Source organism: Strongylocentrotus purpuratus, unplaced genomic scaffold (assembly GCF_000002235.5).
Source record: "Strongylocentrotus purpuratus isolate Spur 01 unplaced genomic scaffold, Spur_5.0 spur5_contig_838, whole genome shotgun sequence".
NCBI lineage: Eukaryota > Metazoa > Echinodermata > Echinoidea > Camarodonta > Strongylocentrotidae > Strongylocentrotus > Strongylocentrotus purpuratus.
Window position 1 is genome coordinate 1,433,730 of NW_022145544.1, and position 17,061 is coordinate 1,450,790.

The 17,061-nt window shown below is 35.6% G+C and overlaps 1 protein-coding gene across 1 annotated transcript in view; it reads left to right on the forward strand.

Moving 5' to 3' along the window:
- LOC586053 (serine/threonine-protein kinase ULK4) overlaps nt 1-15,393 on the forward strand; it is a 24,537-nt gene extending 9,144 nt beyond the window's left edge. Inside the window, exons 11-27 of the mRNA XM_785851.5 lie at nt 11-259; nt 643-689; nt 1,883-1,961; nt 2,501-2,686; nt 3,370-3,531; nt 4,176-4,358; nt 4,867-4,994; nt 5,517-5,656; nt 6,217-6,338; nt 6,973-7,081; nt 7,523-7,669; nt 8,327-8,555; nt 9,609-9,763; nt 10,552-10,721; nt 11,738-11,836; nt 12,769-12,951; nt 13,616-15,393. Of these exons, the coding sequence (XP_790944.3) occupies nt 11-259; nt 643-689; nt 1,883-1,961; nt 2,501-2,686; nt 3,370-3,531; nt 4,176-4,358; nt 4,867-4,994; nt 5,517-5,656; nt 6,217-6,338; nt 6,973-7,081; nt 7,523-7,669; nt 8,327-8,555; nt 9,609-9,763; nt 10,552-10,721; nt 11,738-11,836; nt 12,769-12,951; nt 13,616-13,771 (2,544 nt within the window). The 3' untranslated portion in view covers nt 13,772-15,393. The remainder of the gene's footprint in view (nt 1-10; nt 260-642; nt 690-1,882; nt 1,962-2,500; nt 2,687-3,369; nt 3,532-4,175; nt 4,359-4,866; nt 4,995-5,516; nt 5,657-6,216; nt 6,339-6,972; nt 7,082-7,522; nt 7,670-8,326; nt 8,556-9,608; nt 9,764-10,551; nt 10,722-11,737; nt 11,837-12,768; nt 12,952-13,615) is intronic.
- The last annotated feature ends 1,668 nt before the right edge of the window (nt 15,394-17,061 follow it).

Below are 17,061 nucleotides of genomic sequence, written 5' to 3' on the forward strand. Positions count from 1 at the left end.
ATTTCTGCAGATTCAGAAGCCAGCATCTCTGAAGTACGACACTCGCAGCCTGGGCATTCCTGTTCACAGCAACGACAAGCTCTTGAAGATGACTGACACTGCTCTCCAGATCTACCTGGGCAACCTCACAGAGGCTTTAGCCAGCAAGAGTGGTGATAAGTCAGCAGGAACCCAGAGGACGAAACTTCAGCTACTCAACTACGTGGGCACTATCTGTGGGAACGGAGCCGTGGCTAAGGCTGTTGCTGTCTCGAAATTGGTCAGTGGCTTAGGAAGCTGTTGGCTTGATTTTTTGCAAAGTGCATTGGATGACATCGCCTAATTAACCAACAAAATATGCTGTTCCTTAAGACAAAATGTTCAAAATTAAGTGAATTCCTTTATAAAAAAACAGTGATGAATTTATAAGGAAGATACAAATGGCCTCTTATTTCTTTTATATCCCTCATCAATCATCACTCTTAATTTTATTGCAGAATCCTTGACCGATATTTCAAAATCTTGGTATTAAAGTATTTATGTTGCCACTGATAGAATCTTTCATGACACCTTTTCAGTTTTCTAAAGTGTTTAGTTATAATGTCTGTCTTGGAAATGAAACATCCTGTCATTGTTTTCTATCATTTCATACCTCATTTACAGATTCCCTGTATGATAAACCTTCTGAAGACATCACAACCTCTGGAAATGTAAGTACCGGTACACTGATTTTATCAAACATTATTTGAATGAATAAACTTAATAAGTAAATACTGGTAAACTTTATATACCTCACTTAAGAAATCCAGCCATCTGATTGGTCGAATTGCATTCATAAACTTCAACTGTTCCTGTAAAATTCCCGGTAACCATGCATAAAACATTTCAATATTTTTAATAACCATGGTTATTAAAAAAATAGGTCAGTCTCCATGGTTACCCCATAGGTTTACATGTTAAAAAATGGTTTGAGCGATGGAGGATACCATACGTGTGCGAAAAATTGGTCGGCAATTTCAATACAATTGAATCTCGATCGATCTTACCGACAATTTTATCTTGCATTGTTGACATGAAGACGAAAATTAACTCTCAAAAACAAAAAAACAACATCTGCCGATAGATCTTGATCTAAGTTCGTGCCAATATGCATTGCAAAAGTAAAAGAAGAGTCCGTATATGGAGCTTTTGCGAAGCATTCATCACACGCGAAGCCGGTTTCAATCCATTTTAATGTATATATTGTACAAAACAGCTATGCATGTTAATAACGCGCGATGGCCGAGAGGTCTGAGGCGCTGACTTTAGACACATCACCTTTTGTACGCAAGAGTTCGAATCTCATCTTCGACCAAAAAAAAAAGTATTTTTTATTTTTTATTTTTTAGTCTATTTTTTTTCGGCATATAAAAGTATTAATGACTGCTTTAATATTCGAGAAATAGTTGTTTTCATACGCTCTCGGGAAGGTTACAATTGGGCTATTCCCCTCGGCAAGCCTCGGGGAATAGCACAATTCTAACCTTCCCTTGAGCGTAATAAAACAACTATTTCTCTCAAAGCAGTCATTAATACTATATTATTATGTTGTAACGGTGAACCTGTGCAGTTCGATGTCAAATTGGCAACACATATTCTCCAAGATTTTGGACAAAATTTGATAAAAATTTATTCAAATTAAATATTGTTGCGATGCATTGCATTAATCTGGATTTAATTTTTTTTCTTCAAATTTCTAAATAACAACAAAAACATATTGTATTCATTTTTGTATTTACATCAGCCTCAACACTATACAGATCAGTGGAGCAATTATATTTGAGGGATTGTTAAACTGCATCTATTCATTAAAGGAACACCATGTAAAATATATTACATATTTTCCATTATTCATTTCTTGCAGACGATGCAGAAGTGGCAGGATGTTGGGTCTGTTAGCTCAAAATCTTGATGAATTGCCTGAAGATCTCCCTCTAACAGAGGTATGTGGAACTAGTTTATTATAAAATGTAATTAGATGTTTTTTTAATGAAATTTATATTGAAATAAAAGTGCATTGATGTATAATCTGATTGAATAGAAACTGATGGGAGAGGCGTGTCACTATTGGGCAGTGATTTTAACACCTTTAACCTAATGATGGTGAAAAGTCATCAATCAATTTATGTTTGTTTGTTCCCATCTCTTCATTTGTATCCCTTAAATGTTTAGAATAAGGGTTTATCATTGTGACCCCACCTTTAGATGTACGGTGCAACTTGTCTATAAAGACCACCCAAAAGAGATTAGAAAAGTGGTCTTTATAGGCAGGTGGTCTTTATGTACAGGTTCCTTTAGTACATGTTTCAATGACAACCATTTTCAAGGGAAACAAAAAAATGTGGTCTTTGTAGACGGGTGGTCTTTCTATACAGGTGGTCACTAAAGCAGTTTTAACTGTTTATATTTTTATTCTGAGGTAATTTCTCTCATAAAAAATCAAGGATTCAACGTCTCTTTACTGATACCTCCAATGTTCTAGGTCGTCACAGCACTTACAGAAGTTCTACGAGATAACAATCGTAACTCCAAGTTGAAGCAGAGTATGGTTCCAGCCATTGGTGAGCTCTTGTTCCTCGCAGCTACCCATGATCAAGACGAGGCTTCAAACCCTTCTACCGTACCTGCCTTGGTCTATACCATGATCTCTAGGTGCCTCAGGGAAGGGGTAAGATGAGCCCAGAGGTTCTTATCTCCTAATAATGCATGAATTTGGTCTTTATTTCTATTTGACCCTCATTTTATTTCTTGTGTGTCAAGTAAATAAACCTTGTCTGTTCATTTGATAGTAATTTAAGTGTTTTTGATATTTTCTTATTCTGTCACAAATTTTATTGATTTTTGTTTTGTACTGAGGATCTTCTTCTTCTTCCTTTTGAGTACAGACCTCTTTTACAGAGTATTATCGTACTATACTGGGGATGTGTGCAGGTGGATCACTACACCAGGGTTTCCCCCTACTCTTATACGAATAGTGCAGTGGGTTCTTAACGTGCAAAGGTAGTGACTCTTCTGTACACGGGGCCTCCATTTAACGTCCTATCCGAGGGATGGAGTGTTTTTCCACTTGACATAGCCTGCATCTATGAACAAGGAAAGGGGCAGTGAAAGAAAATTGTTTTATTTTTCAAATCAGTAAAGGGAAAGTCCACTTTTGCATCAAGTTGGCTGAAATAAGGGCATAAAAATGACAGAAACATCTCCAAATGTATTTTTTTTTTGGATAAACATTGCTTTCTATGTGTAAGTTTATTTGTTTAATACTTCACCTTACAAAACATGTATGATTGATTTTGTGTCATTATCCCAAAATGTAACTTTACTGACCTATAAACCATCTCTGTTTAATAGGAGGATGCCATTGTGCAACACTTTGCAGCCAAGGTGGTAGAGAATGTGGCAGCAACAAACAGTGTTCATGGTGAGAAGCTATCCACCAATGAGATAGGACATCTTCTCTGGCAACTCTTCACACACTCCATGGCTGACACACCCAAGATATGTGCCATTTCAGTAAGTTGACTATATATGATTCAAAACCTTTTAGGAATGTACAGGGTCGGATAAAAAACCGGTACCTACCCCTTGTATTCACTTTGGGTAAGTTACTCATTTATTGTAATGTATCTTTATATTAAAGGGATAGTTGAGTTTTGGTATAGAGGGCACTACACAAAATAATTTGTTGTGAGATAGAAATGTCATAAATAAGAATAAGATCAATAATCATGCACTTTGAAAGCATTTGCAGTCTGTAAACAAGAACTCAATTGTCCCTTTAAGGAATTGAAGTGTTGTTGTTGTTGTTATTGCTGTAAAATGTGAAAGGGTTCAAACATCTGACTTGAATTATTCAGACTAATTTGATATCTAATCCACAGTATCGTCTTTATGCGCTATATAAATACATTGTCATTATCATCATTATTTTGCTCGATTTCTTTTGATTCGAAAATTTGCTTTCCCTGAATGTTTACACAATTCAACAAATATTATTTCACTCTGTGAGGTATATTTAAACAGACACAATTTTAAATGTATCCTCCGTTATTCATATTTAAACAAAAATGTTTTCAAAGTTATTGCAATAATATGTTATGTCTGATCTAAACGATTGTAACATTTCCATTCTTCTGCTACTCTCTCTATCCATCCAGGCTCTGTGTAGGATTTGCCGTCATTCTTTTGGCATCTTTCAGAGCATCCTGGATAAGGTTGGGCTGCCCAAGGTATTGGAGGGTCTAGCGGTCAACATCAGCCGTGTCCAGCAAGCACTGGTCACTATGTTTGGTCATCTACTGACTGAAGGGTCTCATGTCCAGAGAACGACCCAGGATAAGGTAAAAAAAACTTGATGTTAGTTGTAAGGAGATATAAGACAATAATCTAGTGCATAGAAAAAAGAACATTGGGGATAAGTTTTATATGTAATTATCATGCATTTACTGGAGGTTTAAACATGGTAATTGTGAGGCATAGTTTTCTCTCTTATTTAATTAACTTTGAATGTTAACGTCCTTTTCTTTACAAAGAATACACTAACTAGTGAGAGCTCACTTGCTGTCATTTAAATTGTTATTGTATTTAAATAATGAAAAAAGACTAAGTATTTTTGCTCTGGCTTGTAGGAACCATGAGCAATTTGAATAAGAAATTTGAAAATACCTTGTTGTTAAATTGGAATAATTGTGAAGGACTATTAGAATGCCTCAATTCTGTCTTTTTTTTCCTCAAAGCTGAAGGAGAGATCACACCTCAACTTTGCTATTTATTTTTCTGTAGAGCTTCTTTTTACTGTTTATTCTATTGTTGTGCTAAAATTATATTATTTCTTCTTGTGGTTAAAAGGAGTTTTGCCTGCATGTAATGAAGCTAGTTGAGAGTCCGTCTGTTCTGATCCGTGCTAAAGCTCTCCTGGTCGTACTTGAGATCATCAAGGTTAGCCCGGAGATGATCATGGCGTGCTGTCAGGCAAGGTATGATGATGATGATTGACAACCAGTAAGGCAGGCTCTGAATTGATGTTGGTGTTAATATGACAGTATGAGTCCAAAGCTGCGTAACTCTATTATACCAGACTTTATTGAAATGAGCAGTATACAGCATAAATATTGATTTTTTTTTTTTTTGGGGGGGGGGGGGCAAGAAAACATTTCCATTTCCATGCATGAGATATGAATGAATGAATGAATATATGCAAGATCTGTTCAGTGGCTGCATATGAAAGCATTAACTTTGTATCTCGAGTTATTGATATGTGAATGTAAGGTTTTATACAATGACTTGCACAATCGCAATCAATATTATGTTCTGGTTGGCTGCCATATTGCATAATGCATCTTGACTCTAAACATCAAGATCTCTTAATTTAAATACTTTTAAGCACATTCATCAAGAGAAAGGTTCATATGAATCTGATCATGATGTACCCTCTCAGATTATTTCACATTGTCCTCTCAACCATACAACTCAACCTGTCCCCTTGATATTTTTTGCAGGTTGATTACGTACATGGAGCGAGACATTCGTCAGCAGATGACGAGAGGGAAGGGCGAAGGTCAAGCACAATGGAAGTACATGGACCAATGCCTTACGCTGCTCTCGGATCACTTGGTCAATCTCCTGCCTCAAATATTAGGTTTGTTCCCATCCCGTATATGCTCATCTCCCAGACTTGTTGCTTCAGAAGATGATCAACTTTGGCATGAAGCATTTGATGCGTTTTGGTAATCCAACTTTTAAAAAAAAAATACTTTAATATAAATTATAGACAATATTATAGGATTTTAAGTGTTGATTTTCTGAAGTATTTGGATTGTGGTCGTTTATAGAGATAATAGATCTTGAAATTTTGAAAGAGATAAAGTTGTAACTCTCAGTTGGCATGACAATTATTGGTGATGATATTTTGATGATAATGCATGCTATGGCCATGATGATGTAAAGAGTAATTGGAAAAGACAAATGTAAGTTTAATCTATATTTTACTTCATAATTCTTGTTTGAGAATATATGCGGAACTCTTTCCTCTAATTATTCATAAAATAACGATCAAACTTTGAACATAAGTTCTTGTTTAATCTTTCTATTCTAGTAAGCGTCGATGTTTGAAATATGTGATGTGTTCTTTAATTTGTCCTTCCCCATCATACTTGATATAATTCATTTTCTAAACAAAATATGCTGTTTGCATTATAGGTGATGCTGAGAGCAGTCTGGCTGCAGTGTCGGGTCGGAAGCATCCCTCTACCATACAGGCTAAACAGCTGAAAGGAAGTCTCCCTTTGGTCTCATTAGCTCTCCATCTCATCACCAGTCAAGTAAGTCATACAGAAAGCATGTGCTTTAAAGGGGGTGTAGCATGACAAGACTATGTGTCTTTCCTGTGGCCTGACTCTGGGCCATTTGGATATAATACGACCGCAGTATTCACATGCGTGCAACATACGCGAAACCGAAGCGTGAGGAGAACTTCCGTCTGTTTCACGAATGCTGACCATGTAGAGATTTAGTTGCTGTCTACCGTTAATCAAGTCCATTCGTTTACGTGTAGTTGTCCAAAAGAAGTCGTAGATGGCGTTAACCAGTATTTGCCCTGCTACACCCCCTTTAATCTTGTGTTCCTCTTCTTTTTCTTTTCTTACTCTCCATTTCTCTGTCCACTATACCTTTCTTCTGTTTACTTCCCTCCTTTCCACTGATATCTACATCTTTTTTCCCTTTTCCCCTTATCTTGTCTTTTGTTTTTCCTTTTTTGCACTCTTACAGAACTTTCTATCTTTGATTTGTTTCCTCTATGATTTTTTCCCTCACACATTTTCATCTCACCAATGAAATTGCCAAATGATATGCAATCTTTCTGCTTTTAATCCTTACTTTGGTTTTCAAGGTTGGTTTAAAGGTAAAAGGCTTTCAATCTAACTAACCTTACATAAAATACATTCCTATTTCCAGGTTTTCAGACCGAGAATTGTTGGTGAGAGGTTTTTGTCTAACATTGGTGCTCTGCTAACTCACGTCAAATCAATGGATTGTGGAGAAACAAACATAGAACCTGCAATAGGTAAGAATTCAATACACAAAGGATTCATTTATGGCCACCCCACACCTTGCTTACAGTCTGACTTTCACCTTACTTTTTAACGTCATTGCAACATGATTAGATATCAAATTTCAAGAAGGTAAAGGACTATCATTCCAAACATTCATGTGAATCTTGATATACAAAGTGCATGGTGTATGAGCCACCCAGTTGGATAAATTGCCAAATAAGTTTCCATTCAGTGGCAAGTTTGGTGACTAGTATGATCATTACAATTCACTGATTTCATTTTACAAGGTCTACTAGTGCTATATCAGACCAAATATTAGGTAAAATGACATGTTTGATGCCAATTCATGTTCATAATACAGTATCGATCAATCACTTGGTAATGTATAGGACACAACTTACCAATGACCTTTGACATACCATATCACATGTGTACTTCCTACCCCTTTCCAGGCATGTTAGGCATTGTGGAGTTCAACAACATCATCCTGTCAATCCTGGAGGCAGTCACTCAGCATCCATCTATATTGATGGAGCATCATGTAGAGGTCATTGACAGTATCCTCAACCCTCTGGCAGCTCTGGTTGCAAGTAGAAACGGTAATCAATGTCCTTCTTCAACTCTTAACTCCTGTAATATTTTTAAGGAGTTGATTATTTAAGCTTTAGTATTGGGAGTTTTAGGGAAATGTGAGTTGGCTAGCAATATGCGTCACCTCTACATCTTACCTACAAACCAAATCTGAGAGTCCTGTTTCAAAATCGCATTGTGTCTTTCAGATGGTGATGTAAAGATCGATCCCCACACTGAAACAATCAGATTTGATTAATGCATATTTATAACAAGCTATATATACACACAGTTAGTCTTTGAATCAGAGAGTTGAAAATATGCCTAAAAATCATGTGTAGTGAAAGTTTGTGATTTGATCATATTTACACACTTTTTAAAGGATACTTTGATTTAAATCGTATTTAGATTGTGTACTACAAGCACTCTTTGCAGAATTCAAGAAAATTAACATAAAATGTAATTAGTTCAGAAACTGCAGGCTGTCTTCCAGGTGGAATACATGTAAGTTAGCATCATGGCTTTCATCGAAAGTGTAAAGTACTGAAATTTGGGTAAAAATATTTTGCCTGGAAATTTCTTTGGCAAACACTTTCAATGTTTTTTGAGATATTTAAAGAGTTTTCCATGATACTTAAAACATGAACTTAACAATTTTATTTGTTGTTGTTGTTGAAATTTTTCAGATGAGACCCGGATGTTCTGCGTGCGCCTGTTTGCTGAGATCATGTGTCTATACTTGAACCATGATAACCTGACTGAGAATGGTGCCATCACGAACCCTCAGCTCTTGACAGACATCACCTCACAGATACTACCCAGCCTCCAGCAGCTACTCCTAGATGCTGATCCTCTACCCCTCTATGGACTCAAACTCATTCTAGCTCTGATTGAAACCAGCCCTGACTTCATCAGGTATAGTTACCTTTAAAGGCACTTGGTAACATTGTTCAGATGAGAGCAAATGGTGCTCAAGTAGTGACTTCAATGCTAGATGTACCATTAAAGATAATCTGAAAGTTTGAGTGAAAACAGACCATTATAAATGATGAAAAGTGGAAAAAACTTATGTGATTGATTCCTTAATTCTCCCAACTGTATTATTACAATTTATTTCATTTTAGGTGAATGTAAATTGTCACAAAGTAATGAGTTGGCTCTTAATGCCATTCCAGACATTTAAGGGTTGAAAGATTTTTAAAAGCCTGCCTTAAGTCTTATTTTCATGGAAAAACGGTCGCGAAATTCAAAAGTTGTTATGAGAATTTACTGTTAGAGGGTGTCGCACAGTGTCGCACAGTGTCGCCTTCAAAGAAAACCATAAATATCTTTGCGGTTTGAGAATTATTTTAGGATTTTTGCATGTTAGACGGTTAGTACAGTAGAAGGAATATAATAAGTAACATTTCATACAAAATTTACACAGTTTTTTTCATCAACCTTCAACAATGTTACCAAGTCATTTTAAGGTCGAATGGAGCAAAAGTTAAGAATGTATAAGTTAAAGTTTGTTTCAATATCTTTCAATCAAACGTGAACAGGCAAACAGCCAAAGAGAATCAGGTTTCTGTTTTAGTCTGATGACATGTAGATTCGATCTGCATTGTCATTTTGAAAAATGAACACCTAGGTATTAAAAAGCTTTTTTCATATTAAAGTAAGCTCCAACTGTCTTGGTTCTCCTAAAACACCTGACACAAGGCATTCTTGTTGCAATTCAGGCAATTTGAATTCTCAACTAGTGCTAATTTTTGTTGTCTCCTCAAGCAAACTGGCAAAGTGCCACTTTCCCATGTCATGAAGATCATTCTCCAATTTGGAACCTGTGGTCCATTATATGCAAGACATCTGTGGTGTACTGTTTTAAAAAGTCAATCACTGCATACATGTATATCAAAGAAGAAATAGAGACATTCAAAGTTTTTGAATCGTAGTAATAAGGAAACAAATTCTTCTTTCCTTTTGTAGGAAAATGGAAGAACTAGAGCTTGTGCCGGTGCTGTTTCAAGTGCTGATAGATCATCGGAACAGTCCCACGAGTAGCACCATACGTTATGTTATCTCAGTGTTAAACTGTTTGGTAGCGGACACCAATGCAGATATGGAAGGCCTTTATGACCAAGGTAAGAACATGAAAGTAAAGAAGTAGTTCAGCATAAAGAAAACAGTTGTTCAATGAAAAGAAATGGTTGCCAAAAGTATGAAGTGAACTGAAACTGTAGAAACATGATTATCGTTTGCTGATAATATATTTGTCCATAACCAATTTCCAAATTTTCTGAGTACAAAATTATTTGCAAGTCTCTATATGAAAATGTAATAATTGCATGTAATACTGTATACTTATGTTGGCTTTTTAAAAATAATTGTGAAACCTTATTGTTTATTATCTACTTAGAAATTTGTTCAACCACATTCTATAATCCATGATTTTTATGGGCCTCTGAGGGAAACAGTTTGAATGATGACAACCCACCCTCTCAGAATAAAATGGATGAATATGAATAAGTAAATGAACATATGAATGCATTAAGTAGAACTTCCCATACAAATATATTGTGTGTTATCATCTCAAAATGACCTGGGGGTGTTTCACAAAGATTCTATGTCGAACTTAACTCTAAGTTAGACTTAAACTTTATGGAGAGCCATTTGTAGCCTTACAATATTAGATATATTCAAAAGCAAAAAGTGAAGTATTTTAGACTTTTCATAAATTCCACATCAAGAACATGAAATCTCCCATGATAATAGAAAATATGAATGATTTGAATCAACATTTTATGCCTTTTAAAATAACTTATACAAAATATTTTCATAGATGCTATTGGCTTTCCATAATTTTGAAGTCCAACTTAGAGATAAGTTCAACTTAGGATCTTTGTGAAACACCCCCCTGATGCTTTTACAGGTATCCAGGATCACATCAGCATCCTACTTGAGGATGTTGAGAGGATGTACCTGTCTTCAGAGGACACCAAGGTGGACTCCAAGGCACTGACTCTACTCATGATTGGTCTCCTGGACCTCCTCCATACTCTGCTCAAACATATCGCATGCATTGTCAGGAATGTACTACAGGTATTGCATTTCATTTAATTTAATTTATTTTATTCAGTTCTGAATACATAATAAAATCGGTATACATTAAAGGCATCGTTTAACAATGTAAAATCTGAGATGCATGGCCCTACATGTTATCAGTGAAGCCCTAAAAAAAATTGCTCTTCAAAATGATCATGAAGTGCCTCAAAAAAGTGAAAATCTTTGAGTGACCGGTTTTACCATACCATACACATTTTCCCCAATAGACTGTAGTATTATAAAAACTGTTTAATAGGAAAACGAAAAATGTAATTTCGATTTCCAATATCATAAATATCTTGCTAATCAGACAGGTGATCGGCTTGTAATAGTCATTGGATTCATTTCTGACCTAACGGTTTATAATTATCATTGCAGCATGAGCTAAATCCAGGATTTTGTTTCAGAATCTGAAACAAAGTTACCCAATCCCTTTAAAACATATATGAAGAAATGTATTTTTTTTTTAAAACAGAACTGGCCAGGGCTCCAAGATTATCAAAACTTGATGCCTTGTTAGCCCTGACGATTATGATATGATATGATCTGTCATTTCGCTCCAGTGACATTTACTCCAGGCTTTATCTTGTCATATATATAGTTAGGGTTAGCCTATTTTGGGGGGTTGGCTTATGTTTTGAGTTATGGTCAGGTGCTGTGCTGGGTACAGGGATGAATTTAGGAATTTGATTTGTTTGGATAACTAACCCTGGAGCATATGTCATACATGTAGAACCCTGGACCCATCACTTGAATTAGGACAGCTGTGCTTAAATCACTTCTCTTGAAAGATAAATGCATTTATGACAAAAGTGAACAAATGCACCCTTTGATTTAATTTTCCAGGGAAGGGTCGCATGAAAGTGCTACAAGTATTTGTATATTGACATCCCGTTGAAACACATTATAAGACTAACATGTGTTTGGAATGTTAGCAAACTGGTACTAATGACAGTTTCCTGAAACACTGCCAACTTTGTGAATATGATGTACTGTTCATATAATCTATGCAGGCCAAGAAGTCTGGTGGTAGTGCAGACACGCAGGGAGCCGAGAGAATACTGATGGCCAACAAACCCGTGGTCAGTGGTAGCCTCATCATTATTAGACTGGTAAGTGACCAAGAAAATTATGTAAATATATAGCTATATTTGGCTTTGTTTAATAAAACAATATACAGTCAAACCTGCTTTAGTGACCACCTGTCTACAAGGACCACCTGTCTACAACGACCACATTTTTTTTCTCCCTTGAAAATGGATTCTCATTGAAACACGTACTAAAAGAACCTGTCTTCAAAGACCACTTTTTGTGTTTCCCTTGGGCGGTCGCTATAGACAGGTTTGACTGTAGTTCAATGTATATAAGAAGAGAATACCGGTAATTAGATGATGGAAGCACTATGGATGGGGATTTTGGCATAGACCTGCAAATACTAAAGTAACTTTAAAATTAGGAGGATAACTCATTACAAAGTCATATGACAGTTATAGCAAAATGCAGTACCACAAAAAAAAACAATATCTGCCAAAGAACTTCAGTAGTAGAATAGCTATAATAGATGAGTTATCTTATGGGCAGAAAAATATGAAAATCAAGTTAGTCCTCTCACTCATGTGTCCAGCAATAGATCGCAGCTTCATTGGATGTGATTTCCAGCAACTTTTTCATCAGTTTGTTTTCAATTTGCTAGTGCAAGCTTTGATTTTCTCTCAAAATGCTGGCACATCACCAGAACTTTAAGGCATCATTTAACAATGTTAAATCTGAGATGCCCCTATGTGTTATCAGTGTCTGTGATATGGTGTAATATTTCCCCAATAGACTGTTGTGTAATAAAAACTGCTAGGAAAATGGTTTTTGAAATCTTGATCAGACTTGTAAAAGTCATTGGGTTCCTGACTGACCTAAAGGTTTATAATTATCATTGCAGCATGAGCTAAATCCAGGATTTTGTTTCAGAATCTGAGACAAAGGTACCAAATCCCTTTAGGACTTCCATTATCAATGGAATAATCTTCTTCTTTTTTTTTTGTCACTACAGCTCTGTCACAAGGATAAAGAGATTCATACTTCAGCCTGTGAGTGTCTATCACTGCTTGGTCAGCTGTATGGAGGGGAATACCCTAACTCATTCTCGGCTGATAACTCCCAAGCCATGGCCAAAGCTCTACAGACCTTCGATACCAAGAGACAGAAACTGGTTCTCAGATACATCAAGAGAGTGGTAAGTCAAGATACTATAAATATAGTTTGATGGCCGGGAGCCAAAAGGACGTTGACTCTGTATTAAAGTATAGGGGTTAATGACCTTCTTGCTCCAAACAGAAGATATGGTTCTGTGCCATGTACTCCAAGATATGTGATCATGCACAGTCAGAATCCTACACGAAGTGAATACCTCATTTCAATTCTGGATAAAACACTATACTAACCCTAACCTGAAATCCGAACAACAACCCTGTGCAACCCTAATCTTTTATCTTCGGTGAAATAATAAGCCTGCAGCAGTTTTGCTATAGTAAATGTAGGGTCTCTTGAAATAATTCATAAATAATAAGGCATTCATTTTTCACATATTTTAGTAGAAAGGGCATATTTTAAAACCTTGATAGACACTTTCATTAGTATGGTAATATAAATTGCCTACCGGTATTTGGCTTCCCTCTCACTCTATCTCTCTCTCTCTATTTTCCTGTATCAATGTACATATATCCATATTTCAAATGTTCAAAATACATTCTTGCTTCATTTCCCCCATCCTTCTCTATTTCCACATAAAAAAATTGTTTTCATTAAACGTCACTGGAAGAATACCATTCATTTACATCTAGCTTTAAATATTTAAGTAGCTCACAAGTGAATGTATCTTTCACCAATGTAATTTCCAGGTATCGACTGAGACACACCACATAGAGCAGCTGAACAATGAGGGAGCTATCTTGGTAGAGGCATTAGGTCGTATGAGGCAGACAGCGAGCTCACACGCCGATGTAGCAGTCTCGTCCCTTGCAGCTGATATCCTACGGGTCGTTGGTGTACAGTAATTCCACGAGAACTTACAATGTTAATGAAGAAGATTGACGAGGATTCTATTCTCCTTTTTACAACTTTAAGCGGGACTGCACTACTTGTAGCTACTTGACCCTCTATATAGCAAACAGTGCCTAAGCAGTACTCGTTGGTCCCTTTTTCTTATGTTAATTAAGAGCTGATTTGATGGATAATCACCTGTCATTGACCACACATGGAGGTCTAATCCCTCCTGGCCAAACTAGTGCAGATAGGCTTTAAGAGTTATCATTATGCAGTAATTCGGTTCAGTTCAGTTCAGTTCAGTTTATTAAAAAAACACATGGCATAGTAATCATGACGAACAAACATGATCCAAATTGAGACCCCAAAAAGCAATGCTTGTGAGTGGGGCCCCTGTGGAGGATGGACATCTCAATCCCAGCGGATTGGCAAAGAGACCAACGTGTTTCAGGGATCTGCGCAATTCAAAAGATGGTAGGATACGATCGATCAGAGCCCCCAAAACAAGCAGGTCCCAGAGTCCGCCAACCGAGATCAAGAAGTTCATTTACAACAACAAAAAAACATGGTAATGTACACAAATTATTACAAGGAAATGGCAAGGTTGTGTAACTTAAAAACATATTTACAAGGAAAAAAGCATGTATTAACAATAACTGATAACAATAACTGATTACACGGTTATATAAATTTTAAAACATTTAAAAGGAAAAAAGCTAAATCACTGGCAACAACATGAACACCCTTAATGCACCCTTAATCACTTGATGCACTAGGTTACTTTGACGTGTATTGTAGCAATGTATCTGAGAGTTACAGGAAAATAGGTCTTTTAACAGGCAAGCCTGAGGACAAAACTTAAGTTTAAACATAAAAATCATACTACTGAATGACACAAGCTCATCAAAAGGCAACAATTTCATCTCAATGAATAATGGCTTACTAGGATGTCTGAAGTAAGAACTAAAATTAAAATACTTATGAGTAACTTTACATTTACCGTATGTCTATTTGTTCATTTGCTGTTCTGGTTTCTGGTTTCTGTTTCTGTGATGCTAGTGTTTTGTGAAATTAATTTCCAGTTTATTTGAAGTATACTTGCATTTGAAAGTCGAGTTATAGTATTGGAAAAAGGAATTTGCTACACTGTTGAGGTATATGTTGCTTGAAAAGTCTACTATATATTAACATAAACACACCATGTACAGTATGTGTATAGTGTCTGTATTTGAAATGCAGTATTCGCTTGCAAAATAAATTGTATGAAGTTCACTTAGTATTTATGGCACATTATGTTCTTGAGCATTAGCACATTTATTTTCATTCTGATAAGAATAGAGGTTCAACAGTAACCAACTCTTTGGCACAGAGAAATAAGCGATAACACCCTTTGCCTTTCGCAACTTGCCTTAGATGTATCTTGATAAAAACCGTATTGGATGGTTTTTGTTGTTGTTGTATAGATATACATGAACATGTATGTGGTACAGTACTAATTGGTCCCTAGTTTTTCATTCATATATGTATGATTGATATAAAATTTGTTGTGTATATGTTATTTATGATAAAATGTAAATAATATCTAGTGAAGTTGTGTGAATATTATGCAAAATTAAATTAGAAAATGTAAAAATAAACCCTTTTGTTTGTCATTATGTCACATGTAATATTTATATGTAATAGTTTCCCATACAATGAAAGGAAAACAGATAAAAACATTCTAAGAATACAGGGAATACCCTACTGAAGAAAATCATAATCATTGTAGCAAAAATTACACATTAGTATGATATTTCATAGATTTGCAACCTGTGTATAATAAAATTTGTGACACACATCAAATAAGATAGTTAAAAATATTATGAGCTTAGTCAAACACAATGTTGAGTGGCTTTGTCTAAACCAGCAAATAGCACCAAAATACAAGTACATTTAACTTGCAATTTACTGCCAATTCATGGGAATTGAATGAATGTTAGAAACATGAGATCACTAAATCCATGCAAATTGGCAATTTGGTCAGTTGATTGTGACGTAGTCATGGGACAACTCTCATATTTGTTGTTTACAAAAATATGATATAATTTTCTTATTTTTCTCCCGTGGGGCACTACTCAAAATAATTATGGATAACGTATTATTGGTCCTCTTAAAAGAAAAGACCCTTCTGAATCATACATTTTGAAAAATTGACATTTCAATCATTTTGTGTCTTGAAACAAATGGGAAAGTAGTCCAGAACTTTGTGACAGTGACATAACCATTTCAGCCAATTTGAAGTACTCATACATAAGAATGATTTCAGCTTTCAAAAATGTGTAACTTTCTTATATTTTTGTCAGATTTAACTCAAACTTTCACCAGTCTGCTTCTCTGATTTTCCTGCTTTCTTCTCCCTCTCCCTCTCATCACTCCTCCCTTTCTCCCTTCTCTTCTCTCTCTCTCTCAATATCTCTTCTTTCAACTCTCTCTAGGTCTTTCTCTCTCTCTCTCTCTCTCGCTGTACCTCTCCCTCTCTCTCTCTCAATATCTCTTCTTTCAACTCTGTCTCCCATTCAGCAGAATAGGTCTTTATGTTATTAGTTGTGTCATAAAACAAGTACAATTTATACATGTATATCAAATCGTGATCGAGTTTTGATAAATGCTTTTATTGACGCATAACACTGTACAAAGCATATTTCTGCTATTCCTAAAATATGTTCAATCACTACACCACTTTGAAACATGAAATTGAGATGCAGTAGAGTAAACTAAAATGCACTATGGAGCACATGCTGAACATACATTGCAAGCTAAGCGAGTCGTTTCATTATAGAATAATACAATTCATGTTGTGAGATCATACAGGTATAAATATAAACACGAAGTTGACGACAAATCATTATGCGTGGCAAGGTGGTTGACTTTATATCAATATACCTCATCATTTTTAATCAACTTGGATATTATTTGAGATAAGAAATATTGGATTAATACACCAAACTGATTTCTGATGAGATACTGAACATGAACATTATGGTGGCTTTTAGGTGGCAAAACACAAATTAAACCATTATTGGCACATGGTGCACTAGACTGTACATAAGATTTAAATAATAATTAGTGTTTTTTTTTATATGAAACTTGTGTGGTGAAGAATTTGAACTTGGTACATGATAACTGGTATATTTATAAAAAAAATACTGTTTCTGCATTTTAAAAAGATTAATTTTCCTTTCATGATTTGGCATAGGAATAAGAAATAACAAAGGGCATTTCATAAACAGTTCAAGATAAAAGAAGTCAAGGAAAATAATTT